The sequence below is a fragment of the Thalassophryne amazonica genome, chromosome 7, assembly GCF_902500255.1.
Source record: "Thalassophryne amazonica chromosome 7, fThaAma1.1, whole genome shotgun sequence".
NCBI lineage: Eukaryota > Metazoa > Chordata > Actinopteri > Batrachoidiformes > Batrachoididae > Thalassophryne > Thalassophryne amazonica.
This window is the reverse complement of record NC_047109.1, coordinates 58,834,194-58,860,570: the sequence shown is the minus strand read 5'-3', so window position 1 is coordinate 58,860,570 and position 26,377 is coordinate 58,834,194. Positions and strand designations below refer to the sequence as shown.

At 42.9% G+C, this 26,377-nt stretch overlaps 1 protein-coding gene and 1 long non-coding RNA gene across 2 annotated transcripts in view; one reads left to right on the top strand and one right to left on the bottom strand.

The window, feature by feature from the left end:
* LOC117514004 (raftlin-like) overlaps window positions 1-26,377 on the top strand; it is a 365,659-nt gene that overhangs the window by 240,339 nt on the left and 98,943 nt on the right. The window contains exon 5 of the mRNA XM_034174289.1: window positions 7,953-8,424. Within this exon, the coding sequence (XP_034030180.1) occupies window positions 7,953-8,424 (472 nt within the window). The remainder of the gene's footprint in view (window positions 1-7,952; window positions 8,425-26,377) is intronic.
* On the bottom strand, window positions 1,877-25,138 carry LOC117514007. Its single transcript, XR_004561768.1, has 3 exons — window positions 25,064-25,138; window positions 11,810-11,820; window positions 1,877-1,886 (listed from the first exon to the last, which is right to left on the bottom strand). It is a non-coding gene; the product is annotated as an uncharacterized LOC117514007 (long non-coding RNA).

Genomic DNA, 26,377 nt, shown 5'->3' with positions numbered 1-26,377 from the left:
ATCCCCACAGCATGATGTTGCCACCACCATGCATCACTGCAGAGTTCGTGCCTGGTTTCCTCCAAACATGATGCCTGGCATTCACACCAAAGAGTTCAATCTTTGTCTCATCAGACCTGAGAATTTTGTTTCTCATGGTCTGAGAGTCCTTCAGGTGCCTTTTGCAAAGTCCAGGTGGGCTGCCATGTGCCTTTTACAAAGCAGTGGCTTCCTTCTGGCCACTCTACCATACAGGCCTAAATGGTGGCTTGCTGCAGAGATGGTTGTCCAGAGTGACCATCGGGTTCTTGATCACCTCCTTGATTAAGGTCCTTCTCCCCCAATCGCTCAGTGTAGACGAGTGGCCAACTCTAGGAAAAGTCTTGGTGGATCAAAACGTCTTCCATTTACAGATGATGTAGGCCACTGTATTAATTGGGACATTCAAAGCAGCAGAAATGTTTCCATACCCTTTCCCAGGTTTGTGTCTTGAGACAATCCTGTCCTTGGCCAATCATCGCCAAGCTAGAACCCTGCAAACATAAAGACTTCATTAAAGGTGAATTGGAAACTTTATATTTTCCCAGGTCTTCCTTGCAAAAGAGATCTCAAAATCAGTGGGACTAATGCGGTTAAATAAAAGTAAACTAAAATTTACGACTTTACCCGATCATGAAACGGCATAGGCTGAATAACAAACGTGCTTACTAGGTGGTAGATAAACCTTATATAGATGGTCAGCTGTATTAGAATCCATCAACAACCCCTTGGCTTTTCTGAGGATGTCGGCAGTGTTAAGATGGATCATTTAAACACGCTTCCTCTCCACACATACACAGCAAAATCACCAGTGTTAATTTAACACTGACAGTGTACATATGGTCCCACTCTGGGTCACTGTAGGACCATATGTACACTGGCAGTGTTAAATTAACACTGGTGATTTTTACCGCGTAGCCTCGACTTAACCTAATGATGCTTCAACTACACACACACACACACTCACTCTCTTACACAAGCTCAAATGCACTTGTGTAATTTTTGTATTATGTATGTGGTACTTGTTTGTCTTTTAGGAGAGCCATTTCAATATGCAATATCAGAATCCTTTTTTTTTTTTTTAATATGCATCCTTTAAAATTGTTATCATGGAATGTACATGGCATTCGCTGACAGGCAAAGAAAATAAAAATCATGAATTACATCATAAAACTAAATGCAGATATTTGTCTTCTACAAGAAACACATTGATGTAAAGCAGAGGAAAATATTCCAATTACCTCAATATTAAGTCAGTTTTTTTCATCTTTTTATAACAGCAGACAAAGACAAGTAAGTATATTAGTTCATGGAAGAGTTCCATTCATTCTTATCAACTGTGATGGATCCTGAAGATAGGTATATAATAATCCAGGCAACTACTTTCCGCAAAACATTTACAGTTGTTATTTTATATGCTCACAACAATGATGATTCAACCTTCTTACACATATATTGTTTTCACAGATTTCAAATTTAACAGCTAATTCTGCAATAATCATTGGAGGAGACTTTAATGTAGTTTTAAACTCATCTTTAGATAGCTCCAGCATTCCAACAACTGTAAGACTTTCTAAAACTATAAAGGAGTATATGGATGACTTTGGTCTTGTAGATAGTTGGAGAATCAGAAACACATTAATGAAGGAATACACATTTTTCTCTCCAGCACATCAGTCTTTCTTTAGAATAGACTTGTTTCCCACTAGCAATTCTTTAATTCCAAAACTTAATGCTAAAATCCATTCTATCACTATCAGCAATCATGCTCCAGTGTCACTTTTAAAGGACTCTGAATTTGATAAAATCATCAGGAGAGAGTGAGCAGGCTTTATAGAGAGGAATGACTGAGTATTTCTCCTTCTTTACTTTGGGAAACAGTAAAAGTCCTAATAAGAGGAAAAATTATTTCATATTCGACTACTAAAAAAAGGATAAAAAATTGGAAAAAATTAAACATTTAACAAATAAATATGCTGCAGCCGAAAGTTTTGACCAAATTAAATAGCACAAATTTTGAACTTGACAATATTATATCGAATAAAATGGAGTTCCTCATTCAGCAACTTAGATATAATAATTTTTGGAACACAATAATAAATCAGGTAAATTTCTGGCAAATTAATTGCAATGCAAAAATCACGAATAACGTCTATCATGGATTCACCCAGAAATTGTACACAGTCACCACAGGAAATCAATCAGCTATTTATGAATTAATACAGTAATCTATACTCAGAGAATACAACTAATCCAGCAGATAGCCAATCATTCCTCGACAATCTAAATGTACTGCAGTTATCTATAGTGCACTCAGATACTGTACGAGGTCTGTCAATAAAGTATAGGTCCTTTTTATTTTTTCAAAAACTATATGGATTTCATTCATATGTTTTTACGTCAGACATGCTTGAACCCTCGTGCGCATGCGTGAGTTTTTCCACGCCTGTCGGTGACGTCATTCGCCTGTGAGCACTCCTTGCGGGAGGAGTCGTCCAGCCCCTCGTCGGCATTCCTTTGTCTGAGAAGTTGCTGAGAGACTGGCGCTTTGTTTGATCAAAATTTTTTCTGAACCTGTCAGGCACATCGAAGTGGACACGGTTCGAAAAATTAAGCTGGTTTTCGGTGAAAATTTTAATGGCTGATGAGAGATTTTGAGGTGATACTGTCGCTTTAAGGACTTCCCACGGTGCGAGACGTCGCGCAGCGCTCTCAGGCGCCGTCGTCAGCCTGTTTCAAGCTGAAAACCTCCACATTTCAGGCTCTATTGATCCAGGACGTCGTGAGAGAACAGAGAAGTTTCAGAAGAAGTCGGTTTCAGCATTTTATCCGGATATTCCACTGTTAAAGGAGATTTTTTTAATGAAAGACGTGCGGACGGGTCCGCGCGTTGGGACGCAGCCGCTGCGACGCTCCGCCACAGGAAAAACACCTCCGTTGGAAGCCTTAAGGACAAGTTGGAACATGTCCAGCTGTTAAACAATTTCTCATATACTCACTCCACTGAAAGCCATCAAAAGCCGCCTGGATTTTACAAATGGTTATCAACACGGAGGTGTTTTTCCTGTGCCGCCGCACCGCGCTGGCTGCGTCCCGATGCGCGCACCCATCCGCACGTCTTTCAAGAAGACAAAAAATACCAACTTACAGCTCATCCAATACAAAATCCTTCATAGAACACACATTACACAATATAAGATGTATAAAATGGGCTTCACAGACTCTTGTTTGTTCACAGTGTGAGCTAAACACCACTGACACCCATTTTCATGCCCTTTGGCCCTGCTCACCTGTCCAGCTTTTTTGCTCAAATGTCACTGAAAAACTGTCTTCTATCTCGGGATACAGAATCCCCTTATCTCCTAATTTATGTTTACTTGGAGACATACGTAGCTGTTATTGAACTTCCAACTAAACAATCCAAAGTTATACTTGTAGCAGTGACTATCGCAAAAAAAAAAAATATATTGGTGAAATGGAAAATAATCAATCAATTAATATCAACCACTGGTCAAACCTCCGCTTCTAACATATATCAATGAAAAAAATATCTGCTTCATTAAACAACTAATTACCACAATTTAATGAAAGTGGTCATTTTTAACTCATTAAATTTTAATTTGGAGGTCTGATTTTTGCTTTTTAGGGAATGCCACTCTTGCGACAGCTGAAGTGCCATATCAATATTAGATTATGACTTGTTTGTTTTGTTTTTGATCCCTTTTCTCTTGTGCTGCAGATCCAGGTTGCATCTCGCTGTTGTACTCCTGTTATTAGAGAATGATGTTATGTGTTTTTCTTGAGTATGTTAGCATTAGTTGAGGTGATAGTTTGTATCTTTTAAAGTGGGTGACCCCTCTGCTATGATGGTGTTGCGCAGTCCGATGCAGGCCAGGATGGTTTGGCTGTCCTGATAGTGGGGTCCTGGGTTTGCTTGGGGATCCGGGGTCAGGGGTGGGCTTTGTGGGTTTTGCGGGTGTTGCTTTGGGGTGTCCTGCGAGCTTCCAGAGGGTGGGTCGGGTGCTGCCATGGGCACCCTTTGGGCTTCCTCCCTTGCGATGCGTGGGCAACACCTCCATACCTGCGGGGTGGTGCTGGGTGGCATGTGCAACCTGCTGGGGGATTTCCAGCATGCCGGAGGCTGGTATCCTTTTCTATGTGCGGGCCTGGCCTGCTCTGCTGGGCATGGGCTGGGGCCTGGGCGGGTTGTGCAACTCACTCCTGGAATGGGAGCATGCGTAGCCTCACCTGCCTTGGGCTCTCCCTCTGTTTCCTTGGATGCCCTGGCCACTATCAGGCTTCATCTCGTGCTTTCCTTGACCTGTGGGGTGGCGCATCATTCTCCAGTTGCCTGGCTCCCTGGCCCCCCTGTTGGTTGGTTCTCCCCCTCTCATGGTTGCCCTGGCATCATCCTTGGGCAGCCCCAGGTGACTGGGGCTGCCCTGGGGTGGGGACCATTTGTCCTGTCCCATTGTAGTCTTGTGGCCCAGGGCACCGTGGCCTGGTGGTGTGGTGGACATTGCAGTGGGGCACTTGCGATGTCAGTGGGGGTGTGGACTACTGTTGGGGGAAAAAGGGGCCATGGTTTTCAGATGGGGGATGCTGTCCTGCTCTTGCTTGGGTAGTCTCCTGACCTTGGGCATTGGTATGTTGGTTTGGTTCCAGTTGGCTGTGTTGAGGGAGTCTGTCACATATGTCCCAGTTCTGGACGTATTGGTTCTTCGCCTCATCTGAGGGTCAGTTCTCATCCTCCTTGGCTCAGCGATCCCTGCCCGGGCCTGGGGATAGGGTGTTCTCGCTCCTCGGGCCTCAAACCCCCACACTGCTCACTCCTCATCTGTGAGGTCGTGGTCTGTCTGGTGTAGTGCTGGGGTGTCTCCTTGTGAGTCGCTGCTGGTACCCTACGCACTTACCCTTGTGTGCAGGGGTATTTATTGTATGTAGAATTTTCAGGAAAAGAACAAGTGAATTTCATCCATTTTGGAATAAAGCTGTAACATAAAAAAATGTGGAAAAAGTGATGTGCTGGGAATACTTTCCGGTTGCACTGTACAATGCATTCATTTTAATGTTAGCTATATTGAAATTTATATACACCTTTCTGTCTGCACTTCAAATTATACTGCAAAGTAAACATTCACTGCTTATTATGTATCACTTATTTACAAGACATTTGTCTGAGAAGGAAAATTGTACACAATTTGTGTACCTGTGAAGTGGTTTGACTCATCAATATTCTATGTGGCCTTGATGTTTTTCATGACACTGTTGTGATGACAGCATGAGCTGGAAAAGGAAATGTAATTTCAATAGTGTTGCTCAGTTTGATTGAATGATAACTGTAATACTAAAACCAAATGAATCCATTACAGTCCAAATATAGCCACGCTATCAGCTGCAGCAGCATTCAGTCAAAATGATTCTTCTCTCACATTACCAATGAATGAAATTCAACAAGCAGCTCGCTTTTGTCACAGCAATTCCATTTCGTCGTATTGGTGCTGCGAATGCGACCCTGAAGCACCAAGAGGTCATTCACTGATATTATACAATAAGGATGGAAACAATGACTGTTTTCCAATTTAAATTTCATAACAAATAACCTGCGATTTGATTTGATTTTTATTTCCTTCCCTCACCGTGGCGTGACATCGAGGTGGCTTGGAGGCAGTGTGTGTGGCTCAGAATGGAGAATGACATCATTAATATTCTCTGACAGTTAACATTTCAATCATACTCTGTGGGAAGAAAAAAATCAAAATAGACATAAAATGCCTCATGAAAATAAGACAGAGAAAAAGAGAGCGTGCTGGGTTTGGGATGCAGCCCATGACAAGGGCTGTGGCTGCTCCAATCTAATCAATTATTGTGTATTTGCAGAAACTGCTGGGAAGAAATAAACAAAAGATCCACAGGATGCACAAGGTTTCATTATAACAATTTAAAAAAAACAAAAAAAAAAAAAACAATTGCATCGCGAGATAACTGATCTCAAACTAATTTTGAGAGTTTGGTTTTGGTTGTAACTTGATGACTCTTAGGAAATGACTCATTTTGCTGTTGTTTTCATTACTATTTTGTAGGGGCATTTTGCTGACACTCAATTTGCATGGTATATTTTGGCAGTTGTTCATTTTCAATACCCACTTATTCCAATTACCCACTGCTCACTGAGCAAGAGGTAGAGTACACCCTGGATGGAATGCTAGTCTATCACAGGGCCATACACACACACATACATACACATATATGTGTGTGTGGGTGTGTGTGTGTACAAGCACATTTACTCCTGAGGTCATTTTAAAGATTCCAGTCCACTTAACCTGCATGTTTTGGAAGTGGGAGGAAGCCAGAGCACCTGGAGGGAATCCATGCAAATTCTACGCTTAACAGATGAGGTGGGATGCGATCCCAGGCCCTTCTAATTGTTAGGGAGCAGTGATAACCACTAAGCCACTGTCCTCCCCAAGGGCATTATTGTTTTAAGACATTATGAAGTTTGTTTGTTTTACTGTGATACTGGGGCAGAAAAGCAATAAATTTATGATAAAAACATGCAGTTTTACAAGAAATGTGGATATTCACAGGGGTTATAAAGTAATAAATTTACCAGAAAAACCCTCACAAATTTACAAGAAAAAAAAGAATAGTTTTTTGTTAGTTTAGGAACATCATGGATTAACCTCGCCACATGTATTATGCCTTCAGTGACCTAATCAAATTATTATGCCTTCAGTGACCTAATCAAATTATACTTGGCAATCCGATTTCAAAATAAGAAATTACTCATGAGTTGAACAAAGAATCACCATGTTATCATAAACATTAACACTTTGAAAAGACGCTGCTGTCAACTGGGCCTGTTAAAAAAAACATCATACTGATTTGGTTGTGGTGATAACTTATGTGCATCAGGAGCTACAGCACAATGGACAGATCCAAGGATGTTCCTACTCCAGGAAATTCATGTTTGGGTTACACCTCCTCATCAGTGTAAAGAATGCCATTTTTCCCAGCAACATGATGATGGTGATGTTGGGCCATGCTTGAAAATAGTTTTTTTTTTTGTCTCTCTTCAGATATTTCAGAAAATTTGTTGTGGATTTTTCTTTCTTTTTTTATTTTATTATATTAGATAATATTTGGGTCTTTCGTGTAACTGTTCTGTTCTTGTTTTACATGTTTGAAAATTCTTTGTGGCCTTTTATTGTGGCCAGCCTAAGGCACACCTGTGCAATAATCATGCTGTCTAATCAGCATCCAACTATGCCACTCCTGTGAGGTGGGATGGATTATCTTGGCAAAGGGGAAGTGCTCACTAACAGATTTAGACAAATTTGTTAACAATATTTGAGAGAAATAGGTGTTTTGTGTATATAGAAAATGTTATAGATCTTTGAGTTCAGCTCATGAAAAATGGGAGCTAAAACAAAAGTGTTACATTTATATTTTTGTTCAGTGTAAAATCATGTACACACGCACTCACGTTTTTAATATAAAGATTTCCCACCCCCTGCTGAAATGGCGTGTGAGTCTACAATGTAATTAGCAATGTCCATTGTTCAGTGTTGTTAGCTAATATCCATAGTTTCTCCAAAAATATTAGTCCTATTAATGTTCCGTTTTGGCAACTTTCATCCTTGACCTAAAATACATAAGCATAGCAAACAGCAAATGTCAGCTCTCTGCAGTTTTTCCATGATCAAAGTTATGTGCATGCACACCTTTTTGTCTTTTCTGCATTCTGATGCTTTTAACTTGACACACCTACAAACAGAGACGGTGTGAATACTTTCCAGATGCACTAAGTGTAGCATCAACTCCTGCAATTTCCAGCTGTCTAAAAGCTTGAAACACCATCACTAAAACCATCAGCTTTAACAGTGATGTTATTATTCTAATATTTATTTTTTTCATTTTCTTACTTCCAACAGCAGATCCAGGATGCTGCTGACCAGGGAGTGATGTTTGTGGGATTTGTTCAGGAGGCCTACAGAAACCCATGCACCAGGATTGGAGAATTGGACACACCCTCTTTTTCCCTGCACTCCAGTCCAAGCTCAGTGCTTGGTTCCCTGGGCAGCTCAAATCTATCAAGCCCCAGGAAATATGGAGATCCAGGAACTCAGGATAACAAAGTGGATCATGAAGCCATTGAGGCCTCCTGTGAGACCGCAGAAGGAGTGCTGGGTGAGGAGAAACCAAATGAGAAAACTGATGACCGTTCAGGGATGAGATCAGAGGGCGTTCTGGATGAGCCCTCACCCGCAGCTTTGCCGATATCAGAGGAAGATCTGGAGCACAGTGCGGAGGTGACAGAGGGTGACTCATTGTGTCATAATAACAACAAATCCCGTGGCACAGAAACACAGGAGAGGCCAAGATACCGAGTGCAGAGAGGTGATGGTGAGTGATCGAAATAGCTATAAATTAAATCAAACTGAAATTAAACTTAACTTTCAGCCATTTTTTTTTTGTCATTCCAAATTGTTTCCTATTTTCAATAAGTTACATATATTTTTATTATTTATTTTATTTTAGCAAATGTTGCACTGTAGTCTCTGAGCTCAAAACCTGCTCTCTATTCTATGTGGTGACTGAAATCTCAGCAGTGGGTGAAATTTGCAGGATTAAAGACCAAAAGTAGGACAGGCCTCAAAGGAATCTTGATCAAATATCAAATAAAAAAAAAGCAACTTAAAATAAATTTTAAAAATTAAAATGCAAGATCTGTCTATTGACTAAGATTATGATCAAAATTTAATTAGTTCTGTCATGACAAAGTCTACGTCTTCATCAAATTTCTTTGAAATTGGTGCATGTTTGTTTGATTGGGGGGGGGGGGGGGGTAGATATCTAACTGAGGACTGGATTTACTAAAGGTTTGTGTGTAAAATTGTGTACATACACCATTGCACTAGAAAAAAATTGTAACAGTCTGTTCACAATGAGGACTGTGACTGTTCCAGAAAATACCGTATTTTCCGGACTATAAGTCGCACTTTTTTACATGTTTTGGCTGGGGGTGCGACCTATACTCCGGTGCAACTTATAAATGAAAAATATACCGGTAGGATCTCAATTAATTTACTGTAACAAAACAATTTTACGTGACAGAGTCGATCTATGTTTTAAAATGGCCACCGGAAAAGGAAATGCAATGCATCATGGGCACTGTAGTATGACGGCCATCCTATAGTTCACGCTGGTCGCGATAACCAATCAGAGAACAGAACTTTGGATGCGTATTCCTCACCTCACCCACAGCGTGTGAAGCTGACGAACTCGGTGCTTGCTGTTATTCCGGCTTGGCGAACAGAACAGCTTCAACCCTTGGATATCAATGTGAGCAGAGTGTTTAAATTGACGCTGAGAGCTGCGTGGGAGCATTGGGTGAGCGACGGCGGAGGATTAGCGTGTGCACTTGGAAGGAGCTGGCGTCGATGATTGTGAAAAGCGTTTGAAGCAGACGAACATGGTGTTTATTCCGGGACGGCTAACAAGACAGCTTCAACCCTTGGATATCAGTGTGAGCAGAGTTGACGCTGAGAGCTGCATGGGAGCACTGAGCGACGGCGGAGGATTAGCGTCTCCACTTGGAAGGAGCTGGATCGACACCGCTGGGTGTTCATGAGCGCGCAGGGTAGGTGCTGCACGGTTCGTCTCGCAATGTAGTCCGCAAAATACAAACATATCTGTAGGAAAATGCAGCTCACGAGAGGGCACTCGAGGGCTTGTGTGACTGTTCCTGCGACTTCTGACTACCATAGAAAAATAAAAATTTTAACGTTACTGATAACTAACAAGACAACGGAGAAGGCCCGAAAAAATGCCACCAAAAAGAAAATCATACTCTGCAGATTACAAGTTGCGACTGGTGAAATATGCATCCGAAACGGTAGCCGTCACAATATTATCATCTGAACTTTTCATGTTAACATACCTGTATGTCCATGGGACTTATAGTCCAGTGGACCTTATTTATGGTTTATTTTTCTTTATAATGGATAAAGTGGCTGGTGCGACTTATACTCCGGTGCGACTTATAGTCCGGAAAATACGGTATGCAAAATAGTGCATATTGTCCATTTAGCACATTTGCCTTTATGAATATAGAATTTGGGATTTGTTTACCTGACTGTACAACATCCTGGTAGGGGAAATGCAAATAGGTGAGATTTGCACACACACACACACACACACACACACACACACACACACACACACACACGATTCATCAAGGTCAAATTTAGCGACTGCTGATTGTATCTGTATTGTACGAGTTTGAAGCCTTGGCAGTAATTTATCGCAGTTGACAGGCTGCTATTCCAGCCTCTTCACACATAGAATAAAAATTAATAAATAATCATTCACTGTAAACGTTGGGCATATTTCAAGTTTTTTCACTTTGCATCATGGGGTGGGTGGTGGTGTTTGTTTTCCTTTAAGAATAAATGTCTCCATGAGTAACGGGGACCAGAGTACATTTTGGTGCAACTTCTGATAATTACAGCCAATGATGCGTCATGATGTCTCACACAAATAAATGCACATTTCGGGATCTGTGTGGAGGAATCCATGCACATCTGTGCACACTGCATGGTCATTCTGCACATCAATAATAAAATTCAAATACTCTTCTCTTCATGTGCCTAGCTGTATTCCAGGTATCTTAGAACTGGATATCGAGCTGTCTGTCGGGCAGCACGGTGACTTAGTGGTTTGCACTGTTGCCTCACAGCAAGAAGGCTGTGGGATCGTTCCCCATCTGTGGCCTTTCTGTGTGGAGTTTGCATGTGTTTGTGTGGGTTCCCCACGGTGCTCCGGCTTCCTTCCACATCCAAAGACATGCAGATCAGTTGAAATGGAAACTTTAAATTGACCGTAGGTGTATGAATGTGTTTGTCTGTATGTGGCCCTGTGATAGAGTGGTGTCGTGTCCAGGGTGTATAAAGAACTGCCTTGCACCTGCGTTCAGTAACGCAAGTTGTTGATTTAATTTTAATTTGCACTTATGGCCATTAACATGCAAAAACCTTGTTTACATCCCGCTGCCTACATCACAATTGCATATTTTCTCTTCGTAAAATTACTCACAAAACTGTCTCCACCCCAACACACAAAAGTTTGGATTGCCCACAAAATTTAGCACTCATTATCTGGGATCTTAGTAAATCAGGTTGACCAACTGACTTACAATGGCAAGAAAAAAAACAGAAAGCATGATCTCCTTGGTCAAGGTAATGAGGATCAAAGGTCAAGTCAGATCATAGGAGCATTTTTTTTTTTTTGGTTATGCTTCTACAAACTGCCTTGGCTGTTACCATAGTAATGGACAGAAAGGAATAGGCCACTGGTGATTGTCATTTGGGAGTGAGTGGATTTCTGTGGGATGCAGCACAGCACCGGTGCCTGCACATATGCTCCTTTGACTTCTTTTTGAATGTGTGCTTCTTTCTTGAATTCACTCAATTAGTCCATGTGGCATATGAAATATCAACATTGCAATTCTTACAAGGCGCAGCAGTTTAAAGAGCAGAATTTGCTAATGTATTCTTGCCTTTACGAAAAAAAATTCCACTGATTGGTGCAATAGGGGTGCTATAATTGAAGGTCAAATTTTACAAGTATGCCAGCCTGCCAAGCCTCTTAAACACAAAAGATGCAAGATCTGCTCCACATACACAACATGTCTTACAAAGTACAATCCCTGGCAAAAATTATGGAATCACCGGCCTCGGAGGATGTTCATTCAGTTGTCTAATTTTGTAGAAAAAAGCAGATCACAGACATGACACAAAACTAAAGTCATTTCAAATGGCAACTTTCTGGCTTTAACAAACACTATAAGAAATCATGAAAAAAATTTGTGGCAGTCAGTAACGGTTACTTTTTTAGACCAAGCAGAGGGAAAAAAAATATGGAATCACTCAATTCTGAGGAAAAAATTTATGGAATCATGAAAACAAAAGAACGCTCCAATACATTACTAGTATTTTGTTGCACCACCTCTGGCTTTTATAACAGCTTGCAGTCTCTGAGGCATGGACTTAATGAGTGACAAACAGTACTCTTCATCAATCTGGCTCCAACTTTCTCTGATTGCTGTTGCCAGATCAGCTTTGCAGGTTGGAGCCTTGTCATGGACCATTTTCTTCAACTTCCACCAAAGATTTTCAATTGGATTAAGATCCGGACTATTTGCAGGCCATGACATTGACCCTATGTGTTTTTTGCAAGGACTGTTTTCACAGTTTTTGCTCTATGGCAAGATGCATTATCATCTTGAAAAATGATTTCATCATCCCCAAACATCCTTTCAATTGATGGGATAAGAAAAGTGTCCAAAGTATCAACGTAAACTTGTGCATTTATTGATGATGTAATGACAGCCATCTCCCCAGTGCCTTTACCTGACATGCAGCCCCATATCATCAATGACTGTGGAAATTTACATGTTCTCTTCAGGCAGTCATCTTTATAAATCTCATTGGAACAGCACCAAACAAAAGTTCCAGCATCATCACCTTGCCCAATGCAGATTCGAGATTCATCACTGAGTATGACTTTCATCCAGTCATCCACAGTCCACGATTGCTTTTCCTTAGCCCATTGTAACCTTGGTTTTTTCTGTTTAGGTGTTAATGATGGCTTTCGTTTAGCTTTTCTGTATGTAAATCCCATTTCCTTTAGGTGGTTTCTTACAGTTCGGGTTTCCTCCCATTTGTTCCTCATTTGTTTTGTTGTGCATTTTCGATTTTTGAGAGATGTTGCTTTAAGTTTTCTGTCTTGACGCTTTGATGTCTTCCTTGGTCTACCAGTATGATTGCCTTTAACAACCTTCCCATGTTGTTTGTATTTGGTCCAGAGTTTAGACACAGCTGACTGTGAACAACCAACATCTTTTGCAACATTGCATGATGATTTACCCTCTTTTAAGAGTTTGATAATCCTCTCCTTTGTTTCAATTGACATCTCTCGTGTTGGAGCCATGATTCATGTCAGTCCACTTGGTGCAACAGCTCTCCAAGATGTGATCACTCCTTTTTAGATGCAGACTAACGAGCAGATCTGATTTGATGCAGGTGTTAGTTTTGGGGATGAAACTTTACAGGGTGATTCCATAATTTATTCCTCAGAATTGATTCCATATTTTTTTCCCTCTGCTTGGTCTAAAAAAGTAACCATTACTGACTGCCACAATTATTTTTCCTGATTTCTTATAGTGTTTCTTAAAGCCAGAAAGTTGTCATTTGAAATGACTTTAGTTTTGTGTCATGTCTGTGATCTGCTTTTTTTTCTACAAAATTAAACAACTGAATGAACATCCTCCGAGGCTGGTGATTCCATAATTATTGCCAGGGGTTGTACACCGAAAGGCCTAATGAGAGCTTGATAATTCACATAATTAAAAGGTCAAAATTTCACTCTGAACAGCCACAACTGCAAAACCACAGACTCTGTGCTGATGGAATTTTGAAAGATAGGCACTGAATTACAGGCATTGAATTATGTGGGTAAGGAATTAAAAAAATAAACATTCCGCATTCATACACAATCGGATATATTCCAGCTGGCAGCCTTGATCTTGAGCCAACAATATGTTGGATTTCTGCCTCACTTTGTTTTTAAGAAGCCATACCTTTTGGATTTTTTAACTAAAGTACAGCACGGTGCCCTAGATTCCTCTTGAAACACTTGGTGAGCGTGCACATTATTTCCTGTTATTGCTACAATTTTATACATCAATATGCCACTTTAGTATATAATCCTGTCTATCCTGCGCACAAAGGGAATCTTCTCTGAATACTTAAGGCCACTGTGCTTTTGGAATCATGTTAAAATTAGCGCGTGCCTTTATATCTTTATTTCAGCCTTTTAGATTAACAGATGGAGATCCCCTCCACCGCCACCCATAGGCCGCCTCCTCCTTGCACAAAGCATATTTGTGATATGTGTCACACTGTGCATTATATGAACATCCCAGTGGGACTGTTATTGTGTGAGTTTTTGTGCGTTTCTTCACCGAACATACAGAATTACCTAAAGCATGCTACACTTTTAGATTCACAGCGGGTGTTGTATCATGAATGCGCTTTTTGCATGTGCACACGCTTGTGTAGCAGTGGGAGGGAGTTAACACAGCCCACCACTCCATCTGGGCATCCCTACAGTGCGTTTAGCAGCAAGATAATCCGCCACTGCCTCGTCCTCTAACTCCCTCAGCTCCACAGCCCCCCTCTACCCCCACCTTCATCCCCTCGATTCTCTGCATTGATGCCAGCAACGCTGATGTAGCAGCCAGCCGCAGCGGTAGCTGAGCTTGCCAGGCTCCCATGTCCCTCTCTACTAATGCTCAGTCTGCCGAGGAGGACCAAGAGCTACTGCTAACTTGTCCTTACTAATCCCCAGAGCTTGAAGTAAAAGCCACGCGAGTGTTGGCGGAGAAAGCTGAAGAAAGTCTCCGGCTTACAGTCGACATGACAAACATCATTCCTGAGACTGAAGCTCTGCACAGAAAATTGAAGATTCAGATGCCTGAATGGCTGAAGGGAATACGATTTTGGTGGAGCAGTAAATTGAAAATGTAATACGGTAGTGACAGCTGTGGAAGTAGGCATAAGATCATGTTCATTAAATGTCATTAAAAACCAACATTTGGCTGCAAATGAAAGAGTGCAGACTGAGAAGCAAATTTAAAAAACCATCAATGTGCCATCAACACTTAAAAACAACTGCTTTATTGTCTGGTGCATCTGTTCTTATGAATGCTACAATAACGTGATTGAGCGTCTCCTCATAAAGCACCCAAAGAATCAGCTGTGCTGATACAAAACAAAATAAAAACCACGAATAGCTTTGTAAGTGTGTATGTATGTTGGTCTGAAATATTCGTCATCAGTCAGGGTAATGATTAGTTTAATGGATTAGATTTCTCCTGAGATTAGTTACATTGGAGTTGATGGAATCAGATTCTCAGATTCCAGATTTGTCACATTTGTAAGATCATCACAGAGTCACTGCTGAAAACACCAGCTTCTCAACAGCAAGTTTTCAATATGACAAGAATATGAAGCAAATCTCTTCAACATCTGAATATCATATAATGAAAACATTGAATGAACCCAAATGAAAGCTGAAGTGAAGTGAGACTTGAACAGAAACCAAGCCCCTATGGAATTGTTCATTGAAAAAGTTTGGCTCAAAACCCAAGAAAACCTAATTACCTTTGTCTTGACAGCTGAGCAACACAGAGTCGCCAAGTTCTTAAGGGCCCCTTCACACATAGTGCAAAATTTGGACAAAGTGCACACTTAGTATGCATGACACAGGAATTGTGTGCAAACCGTGTAATGTCGTCCCTGTCACCAATGCCTCGTACACCTGTTGCTACAAATATTTGCACACACAAGCGCCTGAAAGACAAAGTGTGCGCTGTGCGAACCCATCGCACCGTCTCATGGCAGGTGCCAGCCAAATTCCAGGTGACACACACGAACACCTAACACCGCTCGCATGGCACTTAGAAAATGTGTGGCCAGTCGCACTCTTGGCACGACAACAGACTGCGGACAATCACTGTCGTACTGCTGTGAAATTTGTCTAAGTTCCCCATGAGTGTGACTTTGTAAACACACACTGACACGTGAGTGTGTGCGCTCCACTCACGGAAGGTGTGGCTTCCCACAGAAGCAGCTGTGGTGATCTGTCATTGTGGACATTCCAGCTACATGACACCGACTTGTGTTTGGACAGACATGGACTAACAACTGTCGACTATGAGGCGCGTGTGTCTGATTGCTGTATTTACGTGGACATAAATAAAACATATCGTCGTGGTGGCGACAAGCTGCAGCAAGCGAGTGCGCGCACGGAGCGGACACTGACACATTGAAATGGACCATCACATCAGAACACGCAGCGAGCGACCTGACCATCACGTCACCCACGTGAGCTCTGTTCCACATGACGCAGTGTCTGTGCTGCGGTGCGCCATCCACAAGACATGCGTGTCGGGCAGAACACGCGCATGGCCGACTGGACGCACCTAACCAGTAGATGTGGACATCAGAGCACACTGCTTCTCATTCATGTCATTTCATGACTGTATGTCTCTGACTATGGGTCATCACCAGAGGAACAGACGGATCATATTTGTATTGCTTGCTTGATAAATGCAGTGTTTTTATATGGTGTGGGATTTTATTTTTTTTTGTAATACTTCCATGTCCTTCCTGATATGAGGCAGCTTCCCGCAGCTTTCAAAGAACAGCTCCATAGCTCAGTGGTAAAGTGATTGGGGAACAGAGGTTTTGAAAGGCGCAAGTTCGCATCCCAGGTTGTGTGTTTTTTTTCCTTTTTTTTATTATTCCACATAAGCGGCACGATGTGGTGCCACATGTACCAGCTGGTTTTTATTTCTTTCACATAAGCGGCGCCATGTGGCGCACCTGGCACTGTTCCTGCTCGACGGACACCGGCGCATGCATGAACTCTTTCACCGGATTCTTGCACGCCTGCCCGTTGGTGCAATGTTTCGTGCACTAATTTTCAAACTGTTTTGCAGTGTTTCACTATGTGTGAAGGGGCCCTAACATTTACACTTGGTGTACTTGGTGTACTCTTAAAGACTATCAACTCTTGACATGAAATATTCATCCACTTGTTCATCTGCTGTTGTGCACAGTCAAGACAGTATGTTTTACCTGCTGGCTATCTTCTATATAGTTAACCTCAGTAATAAATTTAAGAAACAAAATCACAAAAACTAAATTCATCAAGCAGCACAGAGAGCAGTCGTGCAAACAGTTAGAATTGAATACCATATACAATCAGTTGTATACAGTGGCACGTGTCAGCCAATGAAGTGAGCTAGTAGTTCCTATTAATCTGCAGTTTCATTCATGTGACTCAACCAAAGGTATTGATTTGTGGAGCTTCTACAGCCCCAGTGGGCATCACAACAAGCTGCATCCTATCCTTATTCATACTGTTGTACATTTGGTACATGTATGTCTTCAACAGGAGGCTAAAAAGTTGCTGAGCTCATCCAGGACCTGCTATATGCTGATGATACTGGCTTTGTCATCACTGCTGCTGCACAGAACAATGAGGATAGCAGATGCCCGAATCAGCATCTGCACAAAGTGAGGCTGACCAAATTATACCTGTGCTGATTTTAGTGTGTGCCACAACCAGTCACTATGGATGAAATTCTATGAAGAGTGGCTGATCAGTTAGGGTTACCTCAGTGGTGCTGTTTCCACTTATTCCACCCTGGACTATGAAACACAGCAGGGGACACCCTGTGCCTGTGGAGCCTTTCACTCCTTTCAGACAAAGCTTACAATGCGCAGGTCCAGTCTACAGCTGAGCACCTTACATGGCAGCTCTTCACATCGCTGTGGGACTGTATCTGTGAATGTGAGTCATTATCTTAAGGTGCTTTGAGCTCAAATGTGCTGTAGAAATGCAGCCCATTTCCCGTCAAGAAGATTTTAACTTTTTAAACAATATGCTTGGGGTGTGAGCTATAAATTATGCACTATTTTCTTGTTCGCTGATCCTGCTAGTGAAAACTAGAGCCAGGATATGTGTAGAAAGATTTAACAGTGACCTGCTGATCCAGTCCCTTCATTTAATTAAATTCATAGCTTGTGTGCACAATTCTGTATGTAAAATACATGGACACAAAGATATAAATGTTAATCTAAGAGTGTAATAACATCAGATTTTATTGATCCATAGTTCTAAATGACTACAATAATCCCCTAAATTATTGATCGTTATTGATCAGTATATCCATCCATCCATCCATCCATTTTCTACCGCTTTATCTGGAGTTGGGTCGCGGGGGCAGCAGCTCAAGCAAAGCCGCCCAGACCCCCCGATCCACACACACCTCCCCCAGCTCCTCCGGGGGAACCCCGATGCGTTCCCAAGCCAGCCGAGAGACATAGTCCCTCCAGCATGTCCTGGGTCTTCCCCGGGGCCTCCTCCCGATGGGACGTGCCAGGAACACTTCTCCAGCGAGGCGTCCAGGGGGCATCCAAAAAAGATGCCCGAGCCACCTCACTGGCTCCTTTCGACGTGGAGGAGCAGCGGCTTGACTCCGAGCTCCTCCCAAGTGACTGAGCTCCTCACCCTATCTCTAAGGGAGCGCCCAGCCACCCTGCGGAGGAAACTCATCTCGGCCGCTTGTACTCGCGATCTCGTTCTTTTGATCATGAGCCAAATCTCATGACCATAGGTGAGGATCGGAACGTAGATCAATCGGTAAATCGAGAGCTTTGCCCCGCTACTCAGCTTTCTCTTCACCACGACAATCCGATACAGCAACCGCATCACTTCAGACGCTGCACCGATCCATCTATCAATCTCACACTCCATTCTTCCCTCACTCGTGAACAAGACCCCGAGATACTTAAACTCCTCCACTTGAGGCAAGGACACTCCACCGACCTGTAGAGGGCAAAGCACCTTTTTCCGGTCGAGAACCATGGCCTTGGATTTGGAGAAGCTGACTTTCATCCCGGATGCTTCACACTCGGTTGCAAACCACCCCAGTGCACGCTGAAGATCCTGATTTGACGAAGCCAACAGAACCACATCATCCGCAAACAGCAGAGACGAGATTCTGTGGTTCCCAAATCAGACCCCCTCTACACCCTTGCTGCGCCTAGAAATTCTGTCCATAAAGATAATGAACAGAACCAGTGACAAAGGGCATCCCTGGCGGAGGCCAATTTGCACTGAAAACAGGTTTGACTTACTACCGGCAATGCGAACCAAGCTCCTGCTGCGGTCGTACAGGGACTGGATAGAGCTTAGCAAAGGACCCCGTACTCCCGGAGCACCCCCCACAGGGTGCCCTGAGGGACACGGTCGACGCCTTCTCCAGATCCACAAAGCACATGTGGACTGGTTGGGCGAACTCCCATGAACCCTCGAGCACCCGATGGAGCATGTAGAGCTGGTCCAGTGTGCCGCGACCAGGACGAAAACCACACTGCTCCTCCTGAATCCGAGGTTCGGTTATCGGTCAAATTCTCCTCTCCGGCGTCCACCACCGGGTTTGGGGATTGCCGCCGCGACAGGCACCAGAGACCTTGTGACCACAGCTACGAGCGGCCGCATCGACAATGGAGGTGGAGAACATGGTCCACTCGGACTCCATGTCTCCAACCTCCCCCGGGATGTGGGAGAAGCTCTCCCAGAGGTAGGAGTTGAAGACCTCGCTAACAGAGGGTTCCGCCAGTCATTCCCAGCAGACCCTCACGATACGTTTGGGCCTGCCTGGTCTGACTGGCTTCCTCCCTTCCCAGTGGATCCAACTCACCACCAGGTGGTGATCAGTTGACAGCTCAGCCCCTCTCTTCACTCGAGTGTCCAAGACACGTGGCCGAAGGTCAGATGATACAACTACAAAGTCGATCATCGACCTCCGGTTCAGGGTGTCCTGGTGCCACGTGCACTTATTGACACCCTTGTGCTCGAACATGGTGTTCGTGATGGACAAACTGTGACTAGCACAGAAGTCCAACAACTGAACACCACTCGGGTTCAGATCGGGAGGCCATGCTTCCTGATCACCCCCCTCCAGGTCTCACTGTCGTTGCCCACATGGGCATTGAAATCCCCCAGGAGAACAATGGAGTCCCCAGTCAGAGCGCTATCTAGTACCCCTCCCAGGGACTCCAAGAAGGTCGGGTACTCTGCACTGCCGCTCGGCCCGTAGGCCGAGACAACAGTGAGAGACCTGTCCCCGACCCGAAGGCATAGCGACCCTCTCATTCACCGGAGTGAACTCCAACACATGGTGACTGAGCTGGGGAGCAATAAGCAATGTGACCCCAGCTCTCTGCCTCTCCCCGTGGGCAACACCACAAAGGTGGAGCATCCACCCCCTCTCCAGGAGTTGGGTACCAGAGCCCAAGCTGTGCGAGGAGGTGAGCCCGACTATCTCTAGTCGGTATCTCTCAACCTCCCGCACAGGCTCAGCCTCCTTCCCCCCCAGCGAGGTGACATTCCACATCCCAACAGCCAGGGGCTGTGAGCGCGGACCGGGCCACCGGGCCACCCGCCCTCAACCGCATTCCAATCCTCTCCCGCACCCGACCCCCATGGCCCCCTCTGCAGGTGGTGAACCCACAGGAGGGCGGGCCCACGTTGCTCGTTCGGGCTGAGCCCGGCCAGGCCCCATGGGCTAAGGCCCGACCACCAGGCACTCGCGCGTGAGCCCCAATCCCAGGCCTGGCTCCAGGGTGGGGCCCCGGCTCCGCCGTACCGGGCAATGTCTCGGTCCTTGATTTTTTACTGGTCATGGGAGCTTCTGAACTGCCCTTAGTCTGACCCTTCACCTAGGACCTGTTTGCCTTGGGAGACCCTACAAGGGGCACAAAGCCCCCGGCAACATAGCTCCTAGGATCATCCGGGTACGCAAACTCCCCCACCACAATAAGGTGGCAGCTAGAGAGGGAGTTGATCAGTATATCAGGATGTTTATCTGCTGGCTATCTTCTATATAGTTAACCTCAATAATACATTTTAGAAACAAAAATCACAAAAACTAAACTTACTATTCTTAAGCCTGACCAGGGATAAAGACTGCAAATTAGCTCAAGCTAGACATCTTTTATGCATCACATTTTCCCTTTTTTGTGGCAGTGTTCTATGTATCGTCCCTGATAAATAAACATTAAAATAAATAAAACAATTATATAACATAATTGTTCTTCCACATGTTCATTTCTTTCTCCCGTGCCACATTTTTATTATGAAGATCAAAAAGCACATTAAGCTGTTTATTTTTCTAGCAGATACTTTGTGAAAAGTGTTGATATTTGTGACCATATTAATGTCTAGGGTCAACTGGGCAGCGCAGTCTCATTTGTGGGCGGGCGCTAAATGGGTAAAATATGATGCATATGAGCTTATTTCTTTACTTCCAGGGATAAAAACATAGCACTTTCTCTGAGTTTTTAGGCAAATTACATGGCAGACAAAGTGAAAATGCAAAGAAAAAGTGACGATGCGGTGGAAAGTGGACATGTGTTGCGGTTTGTTTATGACCTGGAACGAACGGCGCTACTCTGTTTAGCTGTGTAGGCTAACACTGACATGATCGCACCCATTTGCCTCGTCTTCCCTTCTCCACTGGGAACAGAAAAAAAACTGCACTTTTCGCAACTGCTTTGGTGATTGCAGCCGAAAACAAAACAGTACACCATTTTCCCATTAGAATTGATGCTGTTTGTGGGAAGAAACTAATACCCGGGTGGAGTGTGGGAGTGTCAGCACACACCATTCGGAGGATGGGGGTTTCAGCAGAAACCATTTTAAACCGGCACATCTGCTAGGTGACGGCAAGTATGCTTTTAAGTTTAATGAGCCGGACTGAATGGTTTGTGCTGAAACTCCCACACTCCACCTGGGGATTCTCTGCTGTGTTTGTGCCAGTTGTCCCCAGATGTGGTCAAATCCTGCGATATCATGTAGGGGTTCAAACGAGACTGCGCTGCCCTGTTACAGGTCACGGTACAGACAGGAGGGATTCTTAATGACTGTTGTTTTAGTCAAGTCTGTGAGTGCGCTCTGGTGCCACGTTTTACCACTTACACAGCACCACAGAATAGATGGGTATTTTAGAGATGTGGGGTTGGACCAGTTGTCTGCCTGGGTGGTTGCTATCCCCAACACTGCGTTGGGTTCCAGCAACCACCCAGGGAGTCAACGGGTCTCTCCCCACATCTCTTAAATAACCATCTATCTCAGCCAGGACAGGACTGGAGGACTATTAAAGTGTATGTGTTTCCTACCACATTTAAAAAAAGCAAAACAAACAAAAAAAAAAGATTTAGATAACTGGTGATTCTGAGTGATTTGTTGGTAGGAATGTGACAACTGTTTCCAACCACTGCCACCCTCAGCAGGGTATGTGGAAGAGAATTTTAGGACAGATAATTTCTGAAATCCTATTTGCATGTCAAATTAAAACAGCAAAGCAGTTAATTTCAGCTTTAAGCCCTGATTATGTCTGAAATGCTTGAAAATGAAGGTTGACCCTCCCACCTCTTGACTGTTAATTACAGTGACCACAAGAGATGTTAATGGGTTTAGAATGTTAATAGGAAAATAAGTGATTCTGCTGTACAAGTTCTCAATGTGGAAGGAAATATGAGAGTCCACTATTTCAGAATATAGCTAAAACTAAATTTTAAAAAGTGTGAACAATACAGTAGTTATTTTTATTTGGCTAAGCAAAAGTTAGAAAATAAATTATCCTCTCTGCCCCTGAATTATTGTAGTCTTGGTGACATAATCATGATATTATTACATGGTAATGAATTATACTGTGTGGAAAAATCTATTACATGGAAATATTATACAGAAAAGTGTTTATACAGTGAGAAAAATGGAGGTCTAACAGTACGATTTGTGCTGTTGGCTGTTTTAAGGTTTTTGTTAAATTAATGGCTGCATATAAAAAGTCCCATCAGTTGCAGTGGAATCAGCTGTGTCCAATACAGTTTAATATTATTACATAACTAGACTCTGATTAAAAGAAATGCTAAGCATGTACCAAATCATTAACACATTTTAAAATAAGTTAGTAAATATGACTGTGTGTAAAAAAAAAAAAGCCCTCTTCATGACATCCAAAGCTCACATGAATATGCACAGCAAAACCTGGACTGAAAATTACGTAGTTCAGAGTTGATTTTAACTCAGTTAACGCAGTTATTTCTCTGATTGCATAATAACTGTGTTACAACCCAAAGTCAATTTGGGATGGTATAGAAAATGCAACAAAAAACTAAAACATTACATTGAATTCTGTTTCATTGATAATATGATCCCAAGATATTTCATATTTTGTGTGTTCAACTTCATTTCATTTGTTAACGCATCCATTCCAGAATTTCAGGACTGCAACATATTCCAAAATAAAGTGGGACTGGGTCCATTCAGGGGAGGTAAAAATAAATAAATAAATAAAGATGTTATGTCAAAAAATGATTATAAATCATGATGAAGCGGGGGAGGTAATGGTCTAGTGGTTAAGGCGTTGGTTCAAATGCTCAGATCAAATCCCCACCTGACCATAAAATCACTAAGGGCCCTTGGGCAAGGTCTTTAATCCCCTATTGCTCCCGGTGTGTAGTGAGCGCCTTGTACAGCAGCACCCTGACATCAGGGGGAATGTGAGGCATAATTGTAAAGTGCTTTGAGCATCTGATGCAGATGGAAAAGCGCTATATAAATGCAATCCATTTATGATTTGGTACAATAGTAGTATCTAGAAAAGGCTGAGTCTTTGAGGAGGAAAGATGGGCAGAGAACCTCCAGGTTGTCAAATGCATGAGAAAATTGGATATTATTTGCATATTTCTCCTTCTACAATCCATACTATCATTAAATGATTCAAGGCATCTGGAGGAATTTCAATGTGTAAATGACACGGGTGAAAAGCTAAGCCAAACACCGATGATATTCAATCTTTCAGGTGGCACTGCTTCAAGAACTGGCATTCATCAATAGTTGATATAACCACATCGATCCTATGACCTTCTTGCTGTGAGGCAACAGAGCAAACCTCTTATCCACTGTGCTGCCACCTCAAACAAGTGATTTCACTAATTATACTCAACAAAAATATAAACAACAACACTTTTGGTTTTGCTCCCATTTTGTATGAGATGAACTCAAAGATCTAAAACTTTTTCCACATACACAATATCACCATTTCCCTCAAATATTGTTCACAAACCAGTCTAAATCTGTGATAGTGAGCACTTCTCCTTTGCTGAGATAATCCATCCCACCTCACAGGTGTGCCATATCAGGATGCTGACTAGACACCATGATTAGTGCACAGGTGTGCCTTAGACTGTCCACAATAAAAGGCCACTCTGAAAGGTGCAGTTTTGTTTTATTGGGGGGGGATACCAGTCAGTATCTGGTGTGACCACCATTTGCCTCATGCAGTGTGCAACACATCTCCTTCGCTTCATCCGTGAAGAGAACACCTCTCCAACGTGCCAAATGCCAGCGAATGTGAGCATTTGCCCACTCAAGTCGGTTACGACGACAAACTGGAGTCAGGTCGAGACCCCGATGAGGACGATGAGCATGCAGATGAGCTTCCCTGAGACGGTTTCTGACAGTTTGTGCAAAAATTCTTTGGTTATGCAAACCGATTGTTTCAGCAGCTGTCCGAGTGGCTGGTCTCAGACGATCTTGGAGGTAAACATGCTGGATGTGGAGGTCCTGGGCTGGTGTGGTTACACGTGGTCTGCGGTTGTGAGGCTGGTTGGATGTACTGCCAAATTCTCTGAAACGACTTTGGAGACGGCTTATGGTAGAGACATGAACATTCAATACACGAGCAACAGCTCTGGTTGACATTCCTGCTGTCAGCATGCCAATTGCACGCTCCCTGAAATCTTGCAACATCTGTGGCATTGTGCTGTGTGATAAAACTGCACCTTTCAGAGTGGCCTTTTATTGTGGACAGTCTAAGGCACACCTGTGCACTAATCATGGTGTCTAATCAGCATCTTGATATGGCACACCTGTGAGGTGGGATGGATTATCTCAGCAAAGGAGAAGTGCTCACTATCACAGATTTAGACTGGTTTGTGAACAATATTTGAGAGAAATGGTGATATTGTGTATGTGGAAAAAGGTTTAGATCTTTGAGTTCATCTCATACAAAATGTGAGCAAAACCAAAAGTGTTGCGTTTATATTTTTGTTGAGAGCTACCTGCATGAAGACTCGTAGTAATTAGAATCAGGTGGTTTAATGGGTGAGTGGAACAAATACTGTATGTAGTCAGATTTTTAATTTCTGAAGCCGGGGTTTTCCACCTCTGTTCACGGGGTCATTATAGCAGAATTACTGTCCACTGTAGATGACAACATGAGGCACGATCATGTTTAATGCTATGACACAAACATTCATGTACTTATTTGAAAAATACAGAGTTTTAATGGTTTGTACAACATTTTAATTAAAATAGGAAAACCTTGCTCTGGTGGCACATTATTCACAGTTACCTGATTAAAACTGGGTGACTCTCTGCACTTTAAATAGTCCATCTCTCATTGTCAATCTTTCCTCCTCCTCAAAGCTTCAAAAACATCCAGTTTGTCCTTTTAGCTGCAGTATATTGCAAAAGTTGGAAAATTTTTTTAACTGTTGATGGCAAGTGCCATTGTAGTGCGCTGTTGCCGTGCTTACAGCCAGAGGTGGCACAGCTTTTCCTTCAATCACTCATTGAAAACAGAGCATCTGGTTTACCGTCTGCCATTTTCAGCCGACATGTGGATGAAATATGAATGTCACTGCATTTTTTGTTTTTCTTGTTACCCCCACTTCCATACTGTCACAACTTTGATGTAATACAGCACTGTAGGACATACGTATAATTCTGTACAGGAGCTGAGTGAGAACAAACAAAAAGGAGTTTTTGAAAAATGTCATTGTCGTCCAGCGGGACTTGTGCCTCATAGCAAGAATGTTTTGAGCTTTTGGCCAAATCTTGAACTTTCTGTGCAGAGTTTGTGCCCAGTTGTGACCATGTCTGTTTGGAATTTATGTGTACTACAAATACATCATCTCAAATTTAAACACCCTCAGAGTTAACACTAACTTTCCACTAGTGGTTCCCATGTGAACCCTGTGTGAGTGTCAAATTAAAGCTTTTGAAAGTGGAGTTAGCTGTCTCACTCTTATGTGGTATAATTTTAAATTATTTCCAAGGTATACATCTTCAGATTATGGGTGGAAGAGTGTTGACACAGAAACCTGGTGAATGCACACTCCACACAGAGGTGTCGCAGGTGACCTTCAAGCATAAACTCCACTAATCATGAGATAGTAGCACTACCACTGGACCACCATATGGAACATGTTATACAAGAGCTCCTCTTTCATTTACTAATGGGCTAAATTAAATAACACTGGATGTCAACTGACCTTGACTTTTAAGATGATGTGATTTTTGAGGAATCCATGGATGTCCCGATTGCAGCATTTGAGAAGCTGGGTGAAGGGTTTTAGTGTCTGGGTTGGTGACAGTCTTCGATAAACACTAAAATCCAGGCATTCAGCCATTATCAAGGTGTGAAAGTTATTCAGGGATTCACTGATCTCTGCTGTGCCATTCATACGAGGTCTGTGAGAAAAGTATCCAACCTTTTTATTTTATGCAAAAAATATATGGATTTGATTCATATGTTTTTACGTCAGCCAAGCTTGAACCTTCGTGCGCATGCGTGTTTTTCCACGCCTGTCGGTTGTGTCATTCGCCTGTGGGCAGGCTTTGAGTGAGCACTGTTCCACCCCTCTCATCG